We start from the raw sequence: 26723 nt of genomic DNA, 5'->3' as shown, positions 1-26723 counted from the left end.
AAATCGCCAATTGGGGTGCACACACAGGCTGGTGCCCTCTTGTCCTTTACTTGTTCCTGTTTAGGACCTATTGCTTGTACTTGAGGCACTCACGGTCCCTCCATTCCAAAGGTTGCTGTCAGCATGTTTGCGGGACTGTGCTGCTATTGCCTCTGGCCTCTGAAAAGCACATTGGTGATTTACAGGTCTTGTCGGTTTAGTCTCCGTGCTTGGAGTGTGTGGACTTTCTAAGGTAGTCCTGCGGACTAGGGTGAGTTATGCTATTAACCTTGTTTGGGTCGCAGGTTGCATCTTTTTGGCCTTCTCCCTTTGGTTTAAACTAGGATAAGAGGTTACATTTATTTTGCCTGGTTAAAGAAGTACCGTATTTTCTATAAGAAAGTCGCACTTGTCCTAAATATATATTGCACTGGGTAAAATGCATTGTTGACACAAGTTGCATCGGTGTATAAATCACGTAAATCTCTTAATAGACATTAGTCAGGTTATACACCATATTGAATTTAACGCAGATGAAAACGAGGCTGTGAGGGAAAGACGTGCAGTCTTTACAATGGGGCACAGCGTATAAAGCTCCTAGATCACATCTTTTTCTTTTTCTTTTCATCTAATGTTTCTTTTATGGAGTTTTTGTCTACTGGAATTTGTTTATTTATTTATTTTTAATTTTGTGAGCTGAACAATCAGATTGTTAAACAACCGTACAATTAATTGAACGCACTGCATTCTATCCCTCACAGCCTCATTTTCATTCCTGTCAAAAAATGTTATATTGCGCTTCACTGACCAAGGTCTATGGAACAAACAGCCCTGTACTGTACAGCAGACAATTTAAATTGAGCTGTGCAAATTTTTTTTGACATTTCGTTCGATAATAAATAGGCTGCAATGTCAATGTTGTGTGTACTTTGCATGCTTGACATTAATTTAATTTAATAATTCACATTGGAATATAATTCACATTTAACAGTGTGTGTGTGTGTGTGTGTGTGTGTGTGTGTGTGTGTGTGTTCACTATTCACTACTCCTAATATGTGTGCACTAACTTGGATGGGTTAAATGCAGAGGACAAATTCTGATTATGGGTTACCATACTTGACCTTCACATGTCACTCTCATTAATAAGAGATTAGGATGCTATGCTACTCTTCTGTGTTGTCTTGCTGCCAAGTGATGGAAAATCTATACAAAATGACACTTTACTCCAGTTACATGTTCATTAAGGCGCATGCCTGAGGGCCGCTCTGCACTATCCTGTGTCTGGAGAACACTGGTGTGCACTGCAGTGGATTGCCCTTATCAATCACTACTTATATATATATATATATGTGTGTAACATATTTGGATACTTAAGAAGTTACTTTTAAAAGTAGCATTCCCCAAATCCAACATTAATAAATAGATCTGAAACTGTCAACCTTACTAATTAAATGCTAGCATACATTAAAATTAAGCTTAATATAATTTATTAACACTTTAAGATATAAAGATATTTAAGATATTCTTTGTTTGATAGAATGTTTGAAATCTTACATGAGTTTACTGTGAGATTTCAAACATTCAAATGGAAAAGGTACCTTTTAACATTGAACATCATAAGAGGACATTGTGTAAAAAGCGCAGTTGAGCCTGAGTTGTTGTGAATGTTTGCACTGATTTGAGTGATCTTGTGTTATTAGATACACACTATAGCTATAATAGCTGAAGGCATTCCTGAAGCTCTGACCCGCAAACTCATCAAATCAGCCGATGAAAAGGGCGTCACTATCATTGGACCTGCAACTGTGAGTGTTTCAAAATGTTTGAGTATTTGTATAGCTATATATGTTTAATATACATGTGTGAATATTAACATTATGATAAATCTCAGAAAGCCTGTTGAAAAACATGTCTGTGTCATATTCCATCCCAAAATCAAATGAAAAATAAGATCAAATACAAATGCTAATAATTTGCCTAAAGAAAATAATTTCTTTCATTGTGCTTTACTCCCAAACGTTCTGATTGGGGTTTGAACATGACAAAGCCTATTTACCTATACATTCAGCTAGATGATCAGACAATACTCATATTAGTTGATTTATGAAAACTGGTAGCATTGTACATCTTTACCTGTATTGCAGTAACAGGCAGATCACCACTAATAATAATGAGAATAACAAACAAACTCAAAAGTCCATACAAACATCCATGGGCGTGTAGTAATGTTTTTCGGGGTCCTAAAATTGTTAATTTTATAAAATATTAGTTTTTTCATGAGATTCTCTCAACCTGTGTGTTTTAGGTTGGTGGTATAAAGCCAGGCTGCTTTAAGATCGGGAACACAGGCGGAATGCTTGACAATATCCTGGCATCAAAGCTGTACAGGCCGGGCAGCGTGGCGTATGTGTCCCGCTCAGGAGGGATGTCCAATGAACTCAACAACATCATCTCACACACTACAGACGGGGTTTATGAGGGAGTTGCTATTGGAGGAGACAGGTGACAAACAGAGCATGTCCTGTCCTTGTGAAACGACCTTATGATAAATAAACGACTGACAGCCCAAATATCCAATCAGATCGCTGCTTTAGAAGCATTGTTGCTATCCGCCATTTTGTCCGTCGAGTTTACTGAACTGTCGGACACATACAAAACTCTTAGTCTAACAAATTCCTTTAACTATGATTAAAAGGTGTTGTTATGAAATCCAGCCGTAATATCGAAATAGCAAGGATCAGACTTGTCATTCATTATGACACTGATGCTCTTTATTTTAAACCTTCATTTTAGACATTCTGTATTATTATTTCTGTATTTTTATTTGAAAAACAGAAGTATGCTGAATGGAATCCTGTGTGAACAGTTCAACATATCTGTGCTCAGTTATAAATAACATGACATGCAAACGAAGTACATCATTATTTTAAGAAAAATACACACAAAAACCCCCCGCATTATTTACTCATTTTTGCATAATTAGTGTGTCCGTTACACATTTTTCCTGTGTGTTAATGTCAATATTTATGACTGTTCTGGACACTTGGGTGAATTTCCCCCTGTACTTTTACTGTTTTCTCGTCTTCTACCGTTATATTTAGTGTTTCAGCATTTTCTGATTTTTGCACAATGATAAACTATGATAAACTGTAAAAAAAGTAATTTATTCCAAAATCATCAGGTACATCAACAAACAAGCTGGCTCACGTCGTTATTTTGTTTAACGGACATACAGTAGATTAATTAAAGCAGGATTCAGAAAGTACTAATTATTACTTGATTGAGCTAATAAACGGATCAGCAACTAAGATGACTACTGTGTTGCTCTTATACTCAGATTCCCAGGCTCTACATTCATGGACCATGTGCTCAGATATCAGGACACTCCAGGCGTCAAGATGATTGTTGTTCTGGGAGAGGTGAGATCATGGGAAAGATTTGAGCGCCTCTAATCACGATTAGGTCTTATATTCTTATGAAACAAAGAAAATAAGATTTTCAAAAATGTTTTCATTTACACGGATTTGTATTCATTAAATGCTAAAACTCCTCAGTGGTCTTGGATGGACAGATAAGTGTGCAACATGTGGACCTAGTTCTAAGAATTAAATACCTATGATATTGAAGAGACTCTCGTAACACGGGTCTGGAACAAAGATATTTTACGACAGTTCCCTAAATAAGCCTGTAATACAGAAACAGTCACAGAATGTTCATATTTTGTCATTGGAGTTATGTAAGAGTCTGTATTACACTCTCTGACAAATAACTTCTCAACTCATCTCAACAGTTATAATTTATTAAAGGGATTATGAAATGGAAAAATGTCATTGATATGTATGCATATAAGAGGTTTCTCTACATTAAAAACATACTGCAAGTTTCATACCTCAAAGCTAATTCCACAGTTTAAAATATGAGTTTTTGTTTTCCACCTTTCTGAAATGCCAGGATTTGAAAACGCACCCTTTGTGACATCACAATATCAATCAACTACATGTGCCTTAACATGCGTATGTAAATCAAGGAGCTCTTAACAACTCATGTTATCAATCAATCACAAGAATTATACTGCTGTCGAGTAAGACCATCCAATGTTGTTCTGTCCCTGGATGTTGACAAACTGCACCTCTAAAAACTGTGCATACCCTTCCAAAAGATCAAACTGTTAAAAAAGTTTATTTTTAATGACGTACCTGAGCAATTGAATTAGATTTTTTTTGTTCGTCTCATTTCTTAATCATTCTCAACATGTTGCCGATTTTTCTAAATAGCTTATATTGAACGCGACGCCAATGGCAAGTATTGTGTCCTTGGAGGCAATTCTTGTAGTTGCATCGGTTCATTTCAATCTGATACTGGCTCAAATATTTAATACCCAATATTTATGCCCTAATACAGCGCTGGCCATCATGAGCCTCAAAACACACATTACATGCTGTAGAGTAGGGCATGGATGTGGTGCGAAAATCACTGTAGTGTAAGTTTACTTGCGTTTTTGAAAGCGGTAATGCTTCTTAAAAATGACGTGTTTGTGACAGAGTGCAAATGAGATAAATATTTTTTGATGCAAAAAACGTTATACTTTATATTTACTAATGTTATAAGCTAACCTCTAGAAACATAATATAAAGACCTGAAAATGCATTTCATGACCCTTTAAAAAATGACACAAAAAAACTCTTGTCAATAAATGATTATCATAGACATGTCAAAATCCAACAAGGTGCTCTGACTTTTTGCATCTTTTCAATATAATATTATTTCAAATAATTCACCCCCAATCCTTTTAGTTCTCATTGAGATTATTTTAATGTCTGTAAAAAGGGACAGATTTGTTAACATGTTCATGTAGAATCCACTGGTGCTCTGTTCTGTCTTAATCTTTTTTATCATAACTATTCTGTAACTTATGACAATAATATAAGAGTTGAGTAATAAGGCACTGTAATTCTAATGATATTGTGTGTGCTGTCTTTTAGATCGGAGGCACCGAGGAGTATAACATCTGCCAGGGCATTGCAGACGGCAGAATCACTAAGCCAGTCGTGTGCTGGTGTATTGGAACGTGTGCCACCATGTTCTCATCTGAGGTACATCCTTTAAATGGCTTTAGAGACACTTTTTGCTTATTAGCCCTGGCCCAATTGGCACCCTCAGCCCATGTGGTTCTCCACTCTCGTAATGCAAAGGAGGCGTTCGAGAGCACCCTTCTGTCTTAGTAAATGACATAAGATACCATTTGGTCTTGTGCTTCATGGACATGCCAAAAATGGCAACATGAAGCGCTGCATTGATGCAAGGCCATATAATTTGTTGAGACATTTAATGTGTCAATACCTAACCAAGTTAGCGCAAGTTAACCGAATGAACTGTTAACATAGTATTGTGTTAAATTAAATGTTTTAGGTGCAGTTTGGCCATGCGGGAGCATGTGCAAATCAAGAGTCAGAGACCGCTGTGGCCAAAAATCAAGCACTGCGGGAAGCAGGTGCATTTGTGCCCAACAGCTTTGATGAATTGGGGAATGTCATCAAGTGAGTAACAGAAGGAGGAAGCATTCAAACCCCTGCATTTGAGAAATAAGTTAATGTTATGAGTTTAAATTGTTTTGCCGCCAGTAAACGTTTACAGTAAAACAAAGAAATGTTTTATGTAATTTGTAATTTACCTTATGCCATTAAATTCAGTATTCAGGCCCTTTATTATGTACTTTGCGTATAATGGCTTTGGCAATATAGGGATTTCACAGCTGTTTTCTTTTTTTTTTTTTAATCAACTTTTTATTGTCTTTAGATATAACAAAATAACATCCATTCAAACAAACAAAGTGGTAAGGGGGAGCAACAGACATATTATCAATAATTTAACATTCTGAAAAGAGACAAATTCAGTATGTTGTCTTGTCACAGCTGTATTCTTGACGTCAAATGTCATTTGACACAAAAATATCACTATCACTGATTTCAAAATGCATCTGTAACACTAAAGGCATTGTAAGTGCATGTGATGATTTGCTTAGTAATCAATAGGGGTCGACAGTACCATTTAAAAATTTTCGCATTGTTTCTATCTCGGTTATGCCTCTCCAGCGCCACAGCATAAGAACTCATTAATAGATGTGTTGGTAATACAAGTTTGCAGTCTGAATTGAATTGAGTTGTTTTTCTCACTCACGCTCAAACAAAAACATTGTTTTTTTGAACAAATGACTCATTTGAGCTGGTTCTTTTAATGAGTAATATTTTGTTAGGGGTTAACAGTTTTAGGACCCAAGGACCAGATGTTTGAAAGAAGACCCGGAGTCAGAATTATAAAAAATTGAAGAAAAGTTTTACTGAAGATAGTTTGCAGTTTCATCAGCAGAAGACTCACGCAGGAGTTTGTAGGCCGCCCCGCTTACAGTTACAAAGATCACAGCAGTTATACCATTTAGACCACTGGTCTAAGCTACGTCATTGCTTACAGGTTGAATGATTCTCATTGGCTAAGAAATGGATAAACATAGTAATTTTCCACACATATACAGATAGACAGAAGCATATCTCCATAGATTATGCAGCTGACACTCCGACCCTGAAGTCAGGCATGTCGTGACCTTCCAGGTCGCAGATTTGGGTTGCTGGGTGCCAGCATGTCCCGAACAACAACTCAGTCAATCTCCAATAATGCCAGTGGTTCCTTAACCTGTAACCAAGCTGGGATAAATAAGCAAGCACTGTTACTGCATTCAGATATCAAATACAGACATTAAAAATAATACATGAAAAGAACATTTCAGTGATCACACTGGTAACTTCAATAACAAAATAAAATCTCCAGAGAAGTAAGTCAACCCATGTGATATTTAGGAGGAAAAATATTGATTAATACCTTGATTATAATCACTCATTACATATACATTGAAGCAGCAGTGGATTCCAATCCACCCCCTTCAGTCCCCCGTTTTAGACCAATGTGGGGTCCTAAACACCACATCTGGTCTTTCCATAAAGGCTGCTTCAAAATGTTAGGTTTCTGACCCATGCTCCACTGTCAGGTAATTTTTTTATTTTATAAAACAGACAATATCTTTTCATACTTAACATGGACTTAACATGAACATAATATCCCACATAGCACATAGTATATTATTGATCTCCAGAACCTTCTGACATAGCTGTCTTTACATGTCTTACACAGCGGTTATTCAACTTGGCTAATTTAGTATTATCATCAACTTAACTGATTACAAAATAACAATACATATTTATTCTCTGGAAGCCGGGCTAAATAAGCAAGTTGCTGTATTCCTAGCATGGGCTAGACCTGCAGTCACTACTCAGATCCTAAATAAAGACATTGTCTATAATCATCATAAATACCAGGATACATGCACTAGTTTTTATAAAACTATAATTTCCAATTCCTTTTCTAATAAACAAACATGGATGGTTAATCCATTCTTTTCACTACCCCCATTATAGACCCTTTAGGTTGAAAACACAATGGTTGTCAAACTAAAACTAAACAAACACAAAAATATAATTAAGACCCATAATAATCCATCTAAGCACTTTAAGTCTCTACTGAAATCATCCTTCAGTTTACAGTCACATAGCATGTACCATCTTAATTGTGTAACATCTTATACCTTTTTTTCTTTCAAAAATAGAAATAAAATAAAACAAATTCACATCATCATTTCAATCATTATTTTACCACTAAAATATAGAATTGTTCCTAATGTTACTTAATAAAACTTTTGTTCATCCCTTATCTTTATATCACATTAATCCCTGTTAATCATACTCAACCCTTAAGATAGCCATATAGCTGCTTTCTCCTTTAACCTTTATTACCTAAATTGTAGTTTTCTTAGACATCTAATGTCATACATCCATTTAATGGATTGAGAAATAAAACTTTTTTTAGAACTTATATCCACTCCTCCTTTGTTCGTCCACCGGCCTTTCATAAAAATGAGGGAGCCCTCTCTGGATAATTTGGATAGTGACTTAGCCAATGTGTCACTTTGTCTTTCTGCCATCAAGTCTATTATTTTTTACGTTTACCATTATGATCTTAGTTGTCTTTTCAAATTTAGACCCTCAGTTGAATTTAGACAAGAGTTTTTACCCCATAATGGATGACAATCTTCAACTTCACAATTCCAATTTACATAAATACTAATCCAGGGAGTAATTCAGATCAACATCATAAATTACAAAAGTAGTCATAATTACCAATAGCAGACAGAGCTGGAAAACCAATCCAATTAAAGCTCGTCCCATGTTCTGTATCGGCTTCTTTAAAGTTTGTCGTTTCACTTAACCCATCTGTAATGATAAAATACTCATTCCAGAGGTTAATGACACAATATTCACAAAATCAGGAAATAATAGTACCACAAACTAACACATACAAGACATAAAGTGCAGCCACCATCACACGCACTCATACTAGACACACATATGTTAACTGCTCATTTTCAATGTTCGCTTTTTGATATTAAACTCTAAAAACTTTTTATGCGTTTACTTCACATTTTTCTTTCGGTTTTACCTAATTTTACATAGTCTCTTAAACAGTTTCAAAGCATCTCTGTTCATTATTCATTTGATTTTAGAAAAGTCAGCTGGGTTGTTTTGGTTCATTATCATTATTTTGTTTCAGCTTGCTTTAGCAGGCCGATAACAGAAAGACAAACAGAGTACCATCCCTTCCTCCACTCAAGCAGGCTCTCTCGCTATAAACAAATAATCTTTTCAACAGCCTCCTAAGACTGTAACTTAGACAAAATGTAATAATAAATTCATTTCAATAACCTTTGACCATTCACCATTCACTTTATTTACATTACTGGTTTGAATCAGTCTTATGAATCCTTATGAATGGTTACTGAGCCAACATCTGCTAAAAAGAGAAAAGCTTCAACAATGGCGAACAAAAATAATTAAAACATAAATAATGTTTTTTAGTAAATAGTTTCTTTGACATGTTCATGACTGTTAAAAAAAATAAATGTACCAAATTTGTAATTGGTCTACTGGAAGTTGTCAAAAGGACAATTTTTGTATATATTGTTATCGAACAAAATATTATTAGATTATCGTAGCAAACATTTTTTGTTTATTTTTCCCACCCCTAGTAATCAAAATGTGATTTATTGTCAGATAAATGTATTTTTTTAAATATAGTCCAGCAACCATAATTAATACTGTCATTAACCTTTTAATGCTTTAACTAATTTGTTAATTGTCTCTGTTTTGTTGGGAAGGTTTGTGTATGATGATCTTATTGCAAATGGAATCATTGTTCCTGCACAGGAAGTTCCTCCTCCTACCGTCCCGATGGATTACTCCTGGGCAAGAGTAAGATCTGCATTATTGCATCAAGATTGTCTTTGACTGTAATAAGTCATGAATTGTCACCGGTTGTAAGAACACATTTGCTTTTGTTTGTAGTATTATGTAAAGTACCTGTCAAAAGTTTGGAAACATTACATTTTTATATATATAAATATTACAAATTAAAATAACTGTTTTCTATTTGAATATATTTTAAAATGTAATTTATTTTTGTGATGGCAAAGCTAAATTTTCAGCATAAATTTTTCTGGTCATATTTTGCATATTTTACTCTGTGACAAAATAAGGGTGGACTTCCTCAAGATAATGCGCATAATTTTGGTCGAATTTTTAGAAATGCATTTTTAACAAATGTGGAGAATTTGGATGGAAACTTTGCATGTCTCTTGAATTAAAACTTACTGGCTGCTAAAATGCATAGTAAATTTGAGGATATTTAAATGTTTAGTTCATATTTAAGTTGATGTATTTAAGCTGATTAATGTTAAGTCAATTTTCAAGCTGTATCTGAGCTGCTCTACACGTGTGTGTGTGTGTGTGTGTGTGTGTGTGTGTGTGTGTGTGTGTGTAGGAGTTGGGGTTGATTCGAAAACCTGCGTCGTTCATGACTAGTATCTGTGATGAAAGGGGCCAGGAGCTCATATATGCCGGTATGCCCATCACAGAGGTGTTCAAAGAGGAAATGGGTCTAGGAGGAGTGCTGGGCCTGCTGTGGTTCCAGAGGAGGTTTGTTACATAAAATTCCTTCTTTATGTACACATTTATATTCATATTGAAATGCGTTGACCAGTTATTTGTCTACTTGCATAAAGTTCTGGCTTAGAAACATGAGAGTGTGTGTGTGTGTGTGTGTTTTTGACAGATTACCACGTTACGCATGTCAGTTCATTGAGATGTGTTTGATGGTGACTGCGGACCATGGGCCGGCTGTATCTGGTGCTCATAACACCATTGTGTGTGCTCGTGCCGGTAAAGACCTGGTGTCCAGTCTGACCTCTGGACTTCTGACGATAGTAAGATCAGTCACTGTACACACAACTACAGCTTTACTAACTAAACCTGTTCTGCTACAGTCTGGCAAGAACAAGAGTTCAGTAAACCTCATTACAAATATGAAATATGAGCAAACAGAGAGCATGGCCATATTTGATTTTGCTGATATTTGTTATCAATAAACATTAAGAAAACATTGAATTATTTGTTTAATAATGATTATATATGATATTTAACATTGATATGATAAGAAACATTTAAGAAATATAATAATTAAAAAAGGAATGTTGTATTTAATCTGAAACTAAATTGTTTGTTCCTGTTCTGCAGGGAGATAGATTTGGTGGCGCTCTGGACGCAGCTGCTAAACAGTTCAGTAAAGCGTTTGACAGCGGCCTGCTGCCCATGGAGTTTGTCAACAAAATGAAGAAAGATGGCATGCTTATTATGGGCATCGGACATCGAGTCAAATCAGTAAATACACAGAAATACAGAGAGAAACACACTGCATGAAACCAGATTTCTTATATGAAGGGATATCAGGGCAAAAATCTTATACCAAAATTTAAGTCTTAATTTATCATTCCATGTAATGTTTCAGTTCCCTTTCGAAGTGGAACTCAACACTGCATCTTGGATGGACACTATGGGGAACACCATCAGCATGACCAGTGTCTGAAGCATGTGTAAACACATGCCAATAAACCATAGGTGAAGGTTGTACTGTCTCCTGAGGCAGATCTAGCCATCTGTGCCCCTATGGTTGGGTCTTAAAGTAGGGATAACACTCCCCTTGGAATGGCCCTGGTTTGACAATGCTAATAAGTAGAGGAAGTTTGCCTACAGGGTGTCGCTCCTTGTTATCTGTCATCCCCTCTATTTAGTTGCTTCCCCATCCTAACTACCATCGGGTCTTTAAGTAGGGGCATTCATTCCCTAAGAGGAGTGGGTCATTAGACACCTTTAGCTGGCCTTATTTTTCCAATACAACTCTGTAATGGATGTGCCCTGGGTTGAAGCTTTGACTCCAGCTAAAGTAATCTGTTCAGTCAATGTATGTATGCCCACTATGCTTGTGCATATTCTCACCTAGTGAGGCAGGCATTCCCGCAGCATTGTGGAGTGGGTATTTGTTCCCCATAGCCTCAATCCAAGACACAGTGTTGAGTTCCACTTCGACTCAGGTTATGACTGTAACCATGGTTCCCTAAGAAGCGGAAAGAGACCCTGCATCTCGTTGCCATGCTTTTCAGCCCGCCTACACATCTCCCCTTTATACTCACGGGCATGTCATGGACTGACGTCTACCAATGGTTTATTTCCGTGTGTTTACACATGCTTCAGACACCTGTCATGCTGATGGTGTTCCCCATAGCGTCAATCCAAGACGAAGTCTCTCGTTCTCCTTCTCAGAGAACCATGGTTACAGTTGTGATCTGAGATGTTTTCTAGGGATGCATTGAACTCTTGATTTTTAGGGCCTGATTTGCTAAACTGGACAAATTAGTATGTGACCGCAATCCCATAAAAGCAGATGGGAGTTCTACGACTGATCTACTGACAATGCGCAATTTAAAGAACACAGACACAGCAGCTCATTTCCATAATTACTAACACAATATACCAAGAGTGGCACAAATTAGTGTAAGGTCACAAACAAGCAAAGCCAATGATAATCAGGTGCGGGTAATCTACTAACAACACAAATAAAACAAATAAAAACTTGGCTTGGCAAATGATATGTTCAGATAACGCCTTCCTCTGGCATTTCAAATACATTGAAACAAATTCTCTTCTTTCTACCACTCTCTGGTGTCTGCGGTGCCTCCTCCTACAGCAACTTTCGCAATCTTGTCAAGCACATAATGTTTTAAGGGTTGGTCAACCCGAAAAGGCATCGCCAGGTATTCAGAATGCCCCGTGGGAGTGAGGAACACTGTCTTCCATTCCATTTATAGAGTAACAGAAGAAATAAGAGCCAATAGGTGTATATTACCTTAATGTCATATGAAGGCTAAGAAAAGGGTCAAATTAGGCCAGCTTGAGTAAAAAAAACAAAGTCAGGGAAATACAGCTGTCCTTATATCCTAATGAAGTGGAAAATGTCATTAAAGAAATGAAGTTGTTGAAAAAAAATCTAACAATTTGGCATAATATTCTATTGATATTTCTTAGAAAACAAAAACTTTTGTTTTTTCAAATCAATGATTTGAAAAACCTTTGTCTGTCAAATCAAATTCATAGACAGCAAACAAATAAAATGAAACAAAACAGGAAATTGTCATAGAAAGGACCCTTGCATACTCTCATTACTGTCAAAGTCAGAAAGCCTGTTAAAATATCAGAAAATTTGACTGATGAGGGAAAGGCAAGGTTGGATCAAGATTTAAATGTGACTCTCAAAAACGTAAAGGGTCTGTTCACCCAAAACTGAAAATACTGTCGTCATTTATTCACCCTTATGTTGTTCCAATCCAAAACAATAGGACCTCCATTCTTTTTTTGAACACCAAAGATGTTTGTAATATTCTCTCATACTTTTTGTCTATCCATTGAAAGTCTACGCAATCAACATTTTCAAGCTTCAAAAAGTACTTAAAGACAGTAAAAGTTATCCAAATGAATCGAGCGTTTTTTGTGTTAAAGTTTTTATTACTCGCAGCTCTTATTCTCATTTCCATACATGCAGCTGTTAATATGTTGTATGTGTTAATTTCTGGCCTTTTTTTTTTTTTGGTGACAGATCAATAACCCTGATATGAGGGTGCAGATCCTGAAGGACTTTGTGAAGCAGCATTTCCCGTCAACACAGTTACTAGACTATGCCCTCGATGTAGAGAAGATCACCACCTCAAAGGTGACGTTATTACTGATGCCATTTAAATGCATGTATGTTTTGTTGTGTGATCATTTCTCCTCATGATGCTGATATTAAAATCTCTTTCGCTCTCTGCAGAAACCCAACCTTATTCTAAACGTTGATGGTTTTATTGGTGTGGCTTTTGTCGACCTACTAAGAACATGTGGTGGATTCACACGGTAAGTCAAGAGTATTGTATTTAAAGGTATTATGGATTGAACTCCATTCCCTAAATCTTTCCAGTGCCAGGATTCTCACTGTCATGGAAACCACAGAAATATCAGGGAGTTTTAACATCGGGATTTCCATTAGGCAGTTTCTTAGATTTAAGAAATGCAACTTGAATCTCTGTTATGCAAGGAGAAAGCTATACATCAATTCTATGAAGAGATCCTGCTGAGTTCTCTGGGCCCGAGCTCATCTCAGATGATCCAAAAGACAGTGGAAATGTGTGCTGTGGTCAGATGAGTCCACATTTCAGCTTGTTTTAGAGAAAAACGACATTAAGTTCTCAGTCCCAAAGATCATCCAGACTTTCATCAGCAACAGGTGCAAAAGCAAACATCAGTGCAAATGGCATGGTGATTTGTATGTGTGTGAAGGTACCATTGACATGGAGGCGTATATTGGGACTATATTTTGTACAGAGACTTATAATGCCATCAAGATGACATCTTTCCTGGGAAGCAAGACAATGCCAGGCCTCATTCTGCACATGCTAAAACTGAGTGGTTTCTTAGACACTACACCATAGAATGGAAGTGCCTGACTGCCTTCCTGCAGTCCAGATCTGTCTCTTGTCTATCATAAAAAGGAGAATCAGACAACGATGACCTCAGACTGTAGAGCAGCTGTCTTAAATCAGATGAGATTGGGCAAAAATTCCACTTGTAAAACTGCAACAATTAGTATCCTCAATTCCCAAACATTTAAAGGACAAGTTTGGTATTTTACACTTAAAGCCCTGTTTTCAGATCGTTTCTGATGAAATAGAACGGTTAAGATTGAAATTTGGACACATGCTGCTGGCCCGAGAATTTTCGGTTTCTGTGGTAGCACCCCCCCACCTCCACAATGGTTGCATAGGTGCACTGGAACAATCCTTCCTAAAACGTATTAAACTTTCGTTTACAAAGACGTGAAACTCACCGAGTGGTCAGGGGTATTCACTGATATGCTCACACAAAAATCGCTGCAAAAGATGCTTTCCAACAGGTTTTATCGTAGTTTTTGTCCAACTCCATTGACTTGTATTGGATGTGCTGTGAGGTACGGTATTACTCTGCCGCCGGAAACGACCAACCAATTGGACTGGAGTGTCTATTATTCAAGCTCTCAACGGAAGAATGTACGGGTGTGAGGCGTTTGGAAAAATAGGTCCACAGTTTTACAACGAATGGTAAAACACCTGTTGGAAAACATCTTTTGCAGCGATTTTTGTGTGAGCATATCAGTGAACACCCCTGACCACTCGGTGAGTTTCACGTCTTTGTAAACGAAAGTTTAATGCGTTTTAGGAAGGATTGTTCCAGTGCACCTATGCAACCATTGTGGAGGTGGGGGGGTGCTACCACAGAAACCGAAAATTCTCGGGCCAGCAGCATGTGTCCAAATTTCAATCTTAACCGTTCTATTTCATCAGAAACGATCTGAAAACAGGGCTTTAAGTGTAAAATACCAAACTTGTCCTTTAAAAAGAGTAATTAAGGTGGAAAGGAAATAGGAAAGGTGATGTGATGCATGCCTCTGTCCCAACTTTTGTGGAGTGTGTTGCAGCCATCAAAATCAAATTTTGTTTCTATTTAAGTTGGTCAGTGAAAACATTTAAAATCTTTTCTTTGTACTTTTATCAGTTAAATAGAGGTTAAAGAGAATTTGTACAGATTCTTGATTTTATTGCATTTTATAAAATGTCCCAACTTTTCTGGAAATGGGGTTGTATTTAACTGACATTTATTGAATTTCATTGTACATATCATGTATCTAAATTGAGTATGTTTATGAGAGCTGATTATGTGTTGCAGGGATGAGGCAGATGAGTTTGTTGAGATCGGTACTCTCAATGGAATCTTCGTTCTGGGACGCAGCATCGGTTTCATCGGTAAACCATTGAATCACCCTCCACTGTTCAGACACTTATGGCGCTTTTCCATTACCATTACCAGTACCAGCTCGACTCGCCTCGACTCAGCTCGGCTCGGCTCGCTTTTCGCTCCGTTTTCCATTGCAGATAGTACCTCCACAATAGTACCTGGACGTCATAGCGACGCCGCAGGAAAGTGCCGTGACTTAATCTTTTACGCGAGACACACCCGCTACCCACACACACACAGGGCAAAGGAGGAAATCGAGTGTATGCTGTTTTTGGATGTTTTTGTTTTTGTTTTTGCTGTTTTTTATTCAGGATACTCCGTCTGGCGCGTGCAATGATGACGCAGTGAATAGTGACGATTCTCTCTGACCAATCAGCAGTCTGCCGTGTTTTCACGTCACATTTTAGTATCGCCTCAGCTCGCCTCAGCCCGCTTAGAACCTCGCCGGAGGTGGTACGAAAAAAAGTACCTGGAAGCAGGTACAGGTACAACTTTTACACAGTGGAAAACCAAACAGAGCCGAGTCGAGCCGAGTCGAGCCGAGCCGAGCCGAGCCGAGGCGAGCTGGTACTGTGTAGTGGAAAAGCGCCATTACATTCCCAACTATTCTAAAATTTAAGATCTGCTGGGAAAATAAGGTGCTTTTACGCCATGTTGGAATTACTGTAATTATGAGATTCTGACTTGTAAAAAGCATTCACGTCCTCGTAGAACAAGTAATTACAACTTGTAAACATCAAATTTTCTGAGAGCTCTGACTTGTACCACCTGACCACTGCAACATCACACGGAAACACTCATGTGGCTTCAGCTGTAAAATGTAGTAATGTAGTTATCTCATAATATTTATGTTCAATAATACTTTCTATAATTAACTATTGTACTTGTCTTAATAATGCAAGAATAATCTAAAAAACATAATCGAAAGACATACAATACAGTTGAATGTAGCTAACATAGTTGATTATATGTAAACCCCGCTAAATACTAAAGTTTACTGAACTATAAGTTTGTTAAAGGCTTTTGCGAATGTTACTTGATGTATTGTGGTTTTGTCTATTACTTAAAATTCATAAATTAATTGCAGTTAAGTGTTGGCAGTCTGACGACAATAACAGCTCAGAGTAGAACATCACGGTTTGTCATCTAGTAATTACGACATGGGATGAATGCGGCAATATCCTCTATTACCCAAAATGTCTGTTATTCATTTTTATTTTGTAATGTTTTTTGTTGTCGTTTTAGACACCTAAAGGCAAACATTCGTGTGAAAATTGCAGCCTGGGGGGAGTGTATATAATTTGTGTGGGTCAGGGTATGTAAAAACATATTTGTTTTCACTGTCAATCCCACAGGTCACTATCTGGACCAGAAACGCCTGAAACAGGGTCTCTACCGCCACCCGTGGGATGATATCTCCTACGTACTTCCCGAACACATGTCTATGTAAACCTGGAACCAATGAGTATTTTGGATAATGTAAAGCTGTGGAAACATGTCTATTTTATTACTTTACCATAGTGGAAAAGGGAGGGGGTAAATTATTCAGTCATATCCAAAGAGATACACTAGCAAAATACTGAGAGGAGTAGGTAACTTGCGCAAAGCATGACAATTGTCAAATTAATTTATAGAACAGCTGCTTATAAAGCAAACTTGTCATTGGCCATCTTACATTACTAACACTACCATGAACCTTCCTTTGCTCTGGTTAAAATTAACAAATGTCGTGTCGTGTATGTGTCTTCAGGCTGTGAGTTCTAATAGAATGAATGAAGACACCACAGCCTGTTGATGCAATGCGCCAAATTCTACTGCATACTCTCAAGTTTTACATGTTACGTTAGCGTATATATTTAAGTTTTATAGTCTCAACAGAGTTTGTAATAAGATTTAAACGCACTTTGAAATGGGATTAGAGAAATGGCACATATTTGTGTTTGTATTTGTCTAAAATATTGGGGAAGCGTGTTTATGCATGACTTCCCACTGCTCTAAAACGAAAATTAAAGTCTTTTCACACTTAACCTTGAGTAAGCAAACTGCTAAGGGCACATTTATCACTATTTGGGAAAAGTGAAACTAAATCAGCTTCTATAGTGTTGTTTTTATGTGCAAAATTATGGTATTTTTAAGAATAAAGTTCTTTATTGGTTATTCGTGTTGTATAATTTTCATATTTTGTTTTGCATTCAACCATGGTCATGGGTTTATTGCGAAAACATAATGACATGAATTGCATGTCAAAATTTTCTAAAATATTGTGAATGAACTGATTTTAATAGAGATACTGCATCTTCACTAACAAATTGATGCCTTGCAAGGAATTGGACGAGTCGACTTGCTGCATTTACAAAGGATTTGTTAATGAATGTGGAGAAATGGACACAGATAAATAGTTTAGCACTAAAAATATTGTTAGCACTCAAAAGTGTGGCTCATGTTGGATACATTTCGGAATTTATTTAGAAATGTTAAATAGAAAATTTTAGTTTTAAATCTAAATTTTGAAAGGGATAGCCGAACAAAATTGTTCAAATGAACAGTTTAACCCTCTGGGAGTCAGTCACACTTGTGTTGCTCGCAGTCAAAATTGGCTTTTTACTTTTTTTTCAGTTAATTCAGTGTAATATATTTCTGTTCAATAATATTTTTTATTTTGAGATAATTTTATGTTACTATTTCATATTTATGCAATAATTATGATTCAATCAAAGAAGTTGCACTCTTGATATTTTAGCGCATCACCAAATCAGATTGTGGCTGATTTTTAAATGTAACCCCCCACCCACCCATAATTTAGTGCTCTTTTTTTCATATTTCTCATATTTCCCATTCATTTCTGACTTCGAACAACACAAGTGTGCACATCCGAGTGAAAAATAACCTTACTGACAGAGATATTACACAACTGATGAAATGCAAGAAATATGGAAGCTGAAATTTGAAGCCAAAATTGTTTGGTATAAGAACAGAAGTAGAATAAGTGAAAAATAGATTCTTCCTCTTGGCAAAAAAAGAGTATAGTGGGGAAATATTACGGTAAAATTCACTTAAATATTTATTACAAGGGTAATAATGATGAATAATTTTTAAAAGGACAAAAAAAATTTGTTTGGCACTGTCCATACCTTATGAAATGTGATATTTGGGAAAAGTGCAAACCATTTCCCATAAGCCTTAATAATTGAACTTATTACTATCAGTGATAAAGTTTTTAAAAAAATTATTTGTACATTTAACATCCAGGATATTTACACCTTGTATAAATAGTTGAGGGACATTCATATTCAAATTACCATATGATTTATTAGATCTCACCAAAAACAACAAATTAGAAGGGATAATCTTTGTAAGCTTAATGTAGTTCTGTTTTGATACATTTAAACCATATAGTTAAATAAAATCTTTATAAGAATATAAGTCTCCAGTATTGTTTACTGAGTCTGAGACAAAAACAATGCCCTTATTTTAAACCAGTCAGGGAAGAAAAAGGATTTACTGGCTGATAATGTATATTGATTATTATTATGATATGAGGAGAAAAATTGTGTTTAAAGATCAGCTTCCATGACACAAGAGCTTGCTTATGAAAGTTTCATAGGTAGTCTCGTACATTTAAAATCACAAGAAAGCAAAAAATGTAAATTTCCACATCTTTTAAAAATCAAATAGGAATCCAGAACGAGACTGAGTTCCCCTTTAAACATTTTTTCAACCATTTTTTTTTTTTAAGGTAAAAAAGTCTAAAACATTCAAACCTCCCTTTGAGTACGGTTGAGTTAAAGATTTCCTGCTGACGTGTTCCCCTTTATTTTTCCATATAAATTTAAAATTAAGAGAGTCAATAGATTTACAGGTGACAGAATCAACATAAAGGGATATAGAAGGATAAAGCGTGAAATTCCTTCAGCTTTAGATAACAGAATGCTGCCATGTATTGTAAGGTCTCTTTGTAACCATAAGTTAAAAATCTTTTTGGCCGAATCTAATTTAGGATGGAAATTGAGAGAAATTCTCTCCTTGGCAGATTTACAAATATAAATACCAAGATATTTACTAATATTCCATCAATAGAGGTCACATCTGAGTTGTGTATAAACATTATTTCACTTTTTTTAGTATTTGTTTCTAGCCCAGCTTTAGAAAAATTATTTAGGCTCCGGGTTATTGAACTTACTTGACATTGATTCTTTAAAAAGATGCATGTATCATCAGCTAGTTGACTTATCGTTAACTTTTCCTCTCCAATATGAATTCCTTCAATAGTCGCACAATTCACCACAAATAGATTTAACAATTCTGCAGCCAGTAAAAACAAAAAAGGGGAGATGGGACACCCCTGCCTAATACCTCTGTAAACATAAAATCTGGGAGAAGTACCATTGGCAAGAGAGACACAGCTGTTTGTATCATACGGTTTTAACAACACCAATAAAATTAGGGCCAAACACAAATTTATCTAAAGCTCAAAAAAAAAAAGTTATGTTTATTGGTGGAGCTTGACCTATATGACAGAACGGTAGATTTGTTCACTAAAAATGTGTCAAAAACCAGACGCGTTTTTAAATTTCAATTAGAATTTAGAATTCAGTGCAGTGTGTGTAACTTACATTACAAACACATTTATATGCCCATGTTCTTTCTAAACAATATTCCGTTTAATCATGCTTTGAATTTTTGCTCTTTTCTTTTTACTTCTTCTTCTTTTGCTATTTCTTTATTTATTCGTTCCCAGATCTGCCCCTCATGTCTCGCGTCAGTTCCTGTAACGTCAACTCCTGCGTTGTATGGTGTATGTGTGCGCATGTGCATGTTGAGCGCTGTTTATGTTTGAGTGTGTGTGTTTGAGTGTGCTCCACCACCTCAAAATACTGCGCACTTTACGAACCGACAGCGCGGACACCGAGATGGCCGCAGCCGCCCCGAACCCTGAGGACGCTAGCCGGAACAGCGGCAGTCCGAGCTCGGCGAGCTCTCTATCGGGAGACGGAGAGTCCGAGGAGGCCGAGGAGTTCGCCTCCGCGACCCACTGCTCAGAGCTCTCCCGACGGCAGAACGAGCAGCGGAAGCTCGGGCTCTTCTGCGACGTGACGCTGGCGTTCAGCAGCTCTCCAGGAGCCGCCAACAGCTTCGAGTTCACCGCACACCGCTCAGTCCTGGCCGCGGCCACGGATTACTTCACGCCGCTGCTCGGTGGTCAGTTTTCGGAGTCGGTGACGCGGCGGGTGGAGATGAAGGAGTGGAGCAGCGAGGCAGGCCTCGACCAGGAGACGGTGGAGAGCGTAATCCAGTTCATGTATACGGGCGAGATCCGAGTGAGCACCGCCAATGTGCATGAGGTGCTGGAGCTGGCAGACAGGTGAGAAATAGAGAGAAAGAGACAGGCATGCAGGCCATAGATGTGTCAAAACCCTGCTGCCTACCTAGACAGCGGGTTTTTTTTTTTTTTTGGTATGTCTGATCACTTAAATGCACATTGGGCATCATAGAAAAAGTCCATGTCCGACGCATTTGGGCATCACCATGGCACCTTCAAACAGCTTTTTTTTTTTTTGGCATCGTAGCTGCTTGCGGTATTTTGCGGGGGGCAGGTGGGGGTTCAAGACATAAGCGACGAGGATACTCGCAGAGACGGGCATTTTGACATAATTTTGCGGAATTCGGTGATCTGACACTGCATTAACAAAATCAAATGATCTACCTGCAGATTGTGGCTACCTTGTTATTCAGGTTTGTGCACCCTAGATGTGTATAGTCAAGTTTGGGTGGATGATATGATACATCTTATTTCACTATAACGTCATGTGTCATTATTTTGGGTATTTTATCTTTTTTATTAAAAATTTGATCAAATAATAACAAACAATTGGACAAATACAATACAAGGAAAATACAGTTGAAATAAACAGTGCTTTACTTTATCAAGCACAATTGCTATATTCAAGTAAGACATTTTATAAGTGATGAGTGATTATCTTTGTCTTTTGCTGTTTGATTAATATTATCAACATAGACAGCAGCAGGTATATTGAACTGCTGTGAATGTAAAGAGATGGGAAAGAAAATTAACATGTGTCAGTACATTAGATTCATGCATTATAGGGCTGGATGTTGACACATTTCACAATTCGATTCAATTACAATTCACAGGCTTGTGATTTGATTAATTTCAGATTACGATTCAATTCAATATAGATTGTATCAGGTACAGTACATGGGAAATTGAAACAAATGTCAACTAATCCTGTAAATTATGCAGGGAACCCCAGTTGGTACATTATACAGGTTAAAATGAACTGATTTGTTTAGGTTACTTACATTTAAATGACGCAAAGGGAAGTTTTATAATAATAATGATATTATAATAACTTTTTAATGGCATAATTTGAAATATAAACATTTAAATATTGTCTGTCATAAAAAATATGTTGGATTTATTCAAACATGCATTAAATATTGAAGAGCAGGTTAAGTTAGATTACAATGAATAGCCTATGCTATATAGCCTAGTGTATATATTTACCATAATGCTCCTGAGTAAACTTTTTTGAGGTAAATGTAACATTACTTGACATACTGTTTACAAGCTGTTTTATTGATGCCTTCCTGCAAATGAAACACCGACTGAGACATGATACAGATTTCTGCAAGTTGTACTGTATCTTCTGTACCTAAAACTTCTGATGTCCGTTCATGTTTTTTTTCATGCTATAACGAGCAGTAAAGAGGAAGAAATTATCGGTTCATGTATGCTCTGTGCTTTCGCTCGCGCTACAGTTAATCCACATTAAAGAGCGTCAAAAATGGTATTTATTGTTTGAATTTCATAATAAAATAGATTTAAGTCTCAGCTTTCAAATTCTGTCAGAGTAACAAAGCACCAACCTTACTGCGATTTATTGGATGGGAGTTTTATTCATTCATCCACTGAAAACAGAATGGACTGAAATATCTATTTAAGAATAGGTTGGAAAGATTGGGATTTAAGAATCTATATCAGTTCATTAAAATGAGAATCGATTAAAATCGAGAAATCAATATTTTTATCACAGCCCTAGTGCATTAGGTCTTAAGTGACAGCAGCATGGATCTAATGTACTGAAACACATCCATTTTCATTCCCAACTCTCTATACGTTCACACAACGTGAATACTCGCGAAGACCGTAATTTTAACGGTGTTCTGTAATGTTGACCGTTCAAGCGCAACTGAATTCTGGATTGCATGCTTTCTAAGATAGGTGACTTTCTGAGCACTTAAAATGTGTGTCAGTTCTTTTCACAGCTTTGCATTTAATAACATTTATTTTAATCATCATATGCATACCGTGAAATAGTATAGCAAAATCTCTGTAAGTGTAAATGGACACTTTAATTATTGCCTCAATGTCATCATAATGCCCAGCCCTAGCCGACTACTAGAACAAATATTATCAGGGTATCCGCGGGGTCTTGAAAAGTATTAAAAGGTGATAAATCAATTTTGGGAAAATTAAGACCCTTAAAAAGTATTAAAAAGTCTTATCACGGCTTTATAAAGTCTTAAATTTTGAAAGTATTTTTTCTGAATTAGCTGTCCAACAGTTTGAATCCCAAAAACATCGTAAAAGTGTGTGAATTTAGTCATTAAAAAAAAAAAAAACTAACAGGTACATAAAAAACTAGGCTATTGTGGGTGCGTTCGTAAATTGCCTCTGAGAGCACCAGAGCGGGCAGGCGGGCGGAAGTTCAAAAGCACACGCTCTGGCGGTCCCAGTGCGTATTACATATTACGTAGTGCGTATAGTCTTTATCACAAACTAAAACTGTTAAGTTAAAAGTATCACTGATGTAAATGGTTACAGCTTGAAGTGGCGGTGAGGTATTAAAAAATATTGAGAAGGTCTTGAAAAAGTCTTGAAAAGGTATTAAAATTAACTTCAAGATTCCTGCATATACCCTGATTATATGTCTTGCCTGTAATGTTGTGGGTTTTTTTTGTAAGACCTAATATAATCTATTTTCTTTTCCACTCTCAGGTTCTTGCTTGTGCAATTGAAAGATTTTTGTGGAGAATTTCTTAAGAGGAAGCTCAGCCTGGGCAACTGTGTGGCCGTCCATAGCCTTGCACACATGTACACTTTGGATCAGCTGGCCTTGCGTGCTGCTGACATGATTCGTCGCAACTTTCACAAAGTCATTCAGGATGAGGAATTTTACACGCTTCCATTCCACCTGGTCAGAGACTGGCTGTCTGACGCAGAGATAACAGTTGACTCTGAGGAGGTTCTGTTTGATGCTGTGGTCAAATGGGTTCAGAAGAGCTCAGAAGAACGTGTGAAGTATTTTGAGGAGCTCTTTCGTCTCCTCAGGCTGCCACAGATAAAGCCGACCTATCTTACGAGAGTTGTGAAGAACGAGCCGTTGGTCGCACAGAACGCAGCCTGCCTACAGCTTGTGTCAGAGGCTGTGGAGGGTCATGCGATCCGTTTCGAGAACCTCAAATCTGCAGATACAGAGTTCTGGGCCTCATACATGGCCACGTTCCAACCAAGATTTGGCCAGAACATGGATGTTATCATGGTAGTCGGTGGGGTCTCTGAAGGAGGCGACTACCTGAGTGAGTGCGTAGGGTACTTTGTATACGAGGACCGTTGGGTCAATTTGCCACACATCCATAACCATCTGGATGGTCACGCTATTGCTGCCACTGATACACATGTATACGTGGCTGGGTCCATGGAACCAGGATTTGCCAAGACGGTGGAGCGCTACAATCCAAATCGCAACACCTGGGAACAAGTGAGCAACCTCACAACACGAAAGCATTCCTTTGGGCTCACCTGCATCAAAAATATTCTGTATAGTATTGGTGGTCATGGCAACTTCAGCCCCGGCTTCAAGGATGTGAGCGTCTACGAACCTGACCAAGACAAGTGGCACAACCTAGAATCTGCCCCTAAGATTTTAAGAGACGTCAAGGCCATTAGTGTCGAAGATCGATATGTTTATGTAACGGCGCGAACACCCGTAGATACCGACAGTGATGACGGGTTGAAGACGGTCACTACTCGCTACGACACCGACAGTCGCCAATGGCAGGAAGTTGACTCCTTACCACTTATCGACAACTACTGCTTGTTCCAAATGGCTGTGGCGTCGACTAACTTCTACCACACAGCTTCCTGCTGTCCCAAGAGTTATACCAACGTACGTGATGAAGCAGCTCGGCAGAAGATCACCGCAAGGATCTCTGATGATATTCTTGAGAGTCTTCCGCCAGAGGTTACCAGTATTGAAGGGGCAGCTATCTGCTATCTTGGTGATGATGTGTTTGTGATTGGTGGCTGGAAGAACAGTGACGATGTGGATAAGCAGTATCGAAAAGAGGCGTATCGGTATTGCGCTGAGCGCAAGCGCTGGATGCTTCTGCCGCCCATGCCTCAACCTCGCTGTCGTGCCACAGCGTGCCACGTGCGCATTCCCTACCGCTTTCTTTATGGGTGTCAGCGCTACCCAATGCCACAGAATTTGGCACGGCAGAGGGACCGTATGCAGCAAATGCAGCAGTTGCATCGTCGCACGTTAACTCTACGCAGGCAGTTACAATCGCAGATTGAATGCTGAGAGCCCTTATTGCTCAATAGAAGAACTGCTGCAAAAAAAATGTGATAATATAGCATTCCCATGATCCCATTCTCATTCAAATGTGTGTTATTTGTTTACTTGTGACATTTCATCACTGGGAGAGTGAATGAAATGGCTGATGCTGATAAAGAAGAGAGTATTTTCAATGTGACTGTTTGAATAATAGATTCCTATAAATATTTAAAAAAGATATGTTTGTTAATATCCGTACACATGAAACATTGTTTCATGGCGTTGCATGAATTTGCCTTATTCCCGTTGTCGGCAAGTTGCAGAGCGCTGCACTTAATTTACCTTAGTCATAACGTTCCATGTGGTGATGGTTGTCATTTACATTTGTGGGGTTTTCGATTATTTTGCAGGGAGTGACGGTGTCCTACTGTAATGAATTGGCAGTTCAAAACTGTTCACATTTTTTGAGCAAACCATGAGTTACTACAAGAACCACTGCATCTTCATTCTCCTCACTTTGTTTATTAGTTCCTGGTCTTAATTGTGATGATTTGGTTTGTTTTGCACTTGAATGCAATGCTTTCACAGTCTTTGGCTGTATTTGCAAAAAATGCATTCTTCACAACTACAAGCACTTAATTTCAGCTTTAGCCTTCGTCTTAATCTATATTCTTATCATTTTATTTGATTATATTTGTTATTTTTCCTAGTTATGGAGTTATGGCATTAGTTATTGATGCGTGAAGGCTACACATTATACAGTTGCAAAACCAGACATGTTCAGAATAAAGTCAAGGAACCATTACCTCAGTGTGTGCATGACCATTACAACCTTTCACAATTATTTTGTCTTCAGTCTTACAGTCTGTGCCAGTTCGAGATCTCTCGATTTCCTTAATTTCATGTTTCTTTTATTAATATTTTTAGCCACCTCTAAGACATTGGTTTGTGTTCTGTCATGCAATTCCTGCCAATAATTGTTAACGTTTGATTTGAAAAATGTTTTTTTTTTTTTTGTGAACTGTTGTACATTCCCAATTATTATATAGTTCATACAGATGGTACCATTACTGCATCCTTGTCCTTATTACAAAATATATTTATTATCATAATATTTTTATTCTTTTTACATTCTCTTATCTTTTTCAATGTGTGATGTTTAGTGTCTTACAAGAAATCTCAGTGCACTTCACTGGGTGAAAACTTGTGAAGCAATCATTGGCACCATCAAGACCAGCTTAAACATTCAGAATGTTTGCGTGAAGAACATTTTATGTTATTGTTGTCCATACCAAAGTCTTAAAGAATGTCATCTTAGCTGACCTAATGTTACGCTGCGATGTTAAAATCTTTACTAAATGCAAGATAGAAATGGCTTTTGACAATGTATCTATAGCTCTCGTCTTGACTTGTGCAGTTTCATAGTCATAGCATACGAGAAAAAAAAAGAAAAAGATTGAACATTCATTGATTGAACATGCATTAATAAGCCTTTTTCAAACATTTTCCTGCATATTGGAGACTGTAGAATCGTAGATATTGTATTTACTCAATGGGAAATGTACGTTTTGTGTCTCTCATGTTGAGATGTGGTTTAATAGTGTTTAAACTCTATCAGTTTTCTTTCCTTCATGCACAGAGGAAAGGGGTGTGTATGTATGTGTGCGTGTCGATGGAGAAAATGTCTGACAATAAGAGTAGCAAGGCTGGGATGTTCCCTTGTCCCGTTCTCGCTGTTGTAAAGTCTTTCAAGGGCGAGTATAGTTGTGTTGCATGTGTTATAAAGTATGCACATGTTGTGGATCTCAGTGATTTGCAATAAATATTTATTAAAAATCTGATATTGTCCACGAGTCGTTCTTCCGCC

At 37.4% G+C, this 26723-nt stretch overlaps 2 protein-coding genes across 3 annotated transcripts in view; both read left to right on the top strand.

The window, feature by feature from the left end:
• aclyb (ATP citrate lyase b) overlaps positions 1-17432 on the top strand; it is an 88053-nt gene extending 70621 nt beyond the window's left edge. For both annotated transcript variants that reach the window (XM_084434784.1, XM_084434783.1), the window contains 13 exons: positions 1680-1784; positions 2285-2481; positions 3317-3398; positions 4962-5072; positions 5389-5516; positions 9239-9332; positions 9901-10055; positions 10192-10342; positions 10653-10796; positions 13066-13179; positions 13279-13361; positions 15207-15283; positions 16631-17432. In XM_084434784.1, the coding sequence (XP_084290910.1) occupies positions 1680-1784; positions 2285-2481; positions 3317-3398; positions 4962-5072; positions 5389-5516; positions 9239-9332; positions 9901-10055; positions 10192-10342; positions 10653-10796; positions 13066-13179; positions 13279-13361; positions 15207-15283; positions 16631-16725 (1536 nt within the window). In that variant the 3' untranslated portion in view covers positions 16726-17432. The remainder of the gene's footprint in view (positions 1-1679; positions 1785-2284; positions 2482-3316; positions 3399-4961; positions 5073-5388; positions 5517-9238; positions 9333-9900; positions 10056-10191; positions 10343-10652; positions 10797-13065; positions 13180-13278; positions 13362-15206; positions 15284-16630) is intronic.
• A 2634-nt stretch (positions 17433-20066) lies between these two features.
• klhl11 (kelch-like family member 11) lies at positions 20067-26694 on the top strand. The gene is made up of 2 exons (XM_084434516.1): positions 20067-20637; positions 23296-26694. Exons 1-2 carry the CDS (start codon positions 20105-20107, stop codon positions 24881-24883), a joined length of 2121 nt encoding a protein of 706 aa, XP_084290642.1. The 5' UTR covers positions 20067-20104; the 3' UTR covers positions 24884-26694.
• The last annotated feature ends 29 nt before the right edge of the window (positions 26695-26723 follow it).

This window comes from Rutilus rutilus (genome assembly GCF_951802725.1).
Source record: "Rutilus rutilus genome assembly, chromosome: 16".
NCBI lineage: Eukaryota > Metazoa > Chordata > Actinopteri > Cypriniformes > Leuciscidae > Rutilus > Rutilus rutilus.
This window is presented reverse-complemented; position numbering and strand designations above follow the sequence as displayed.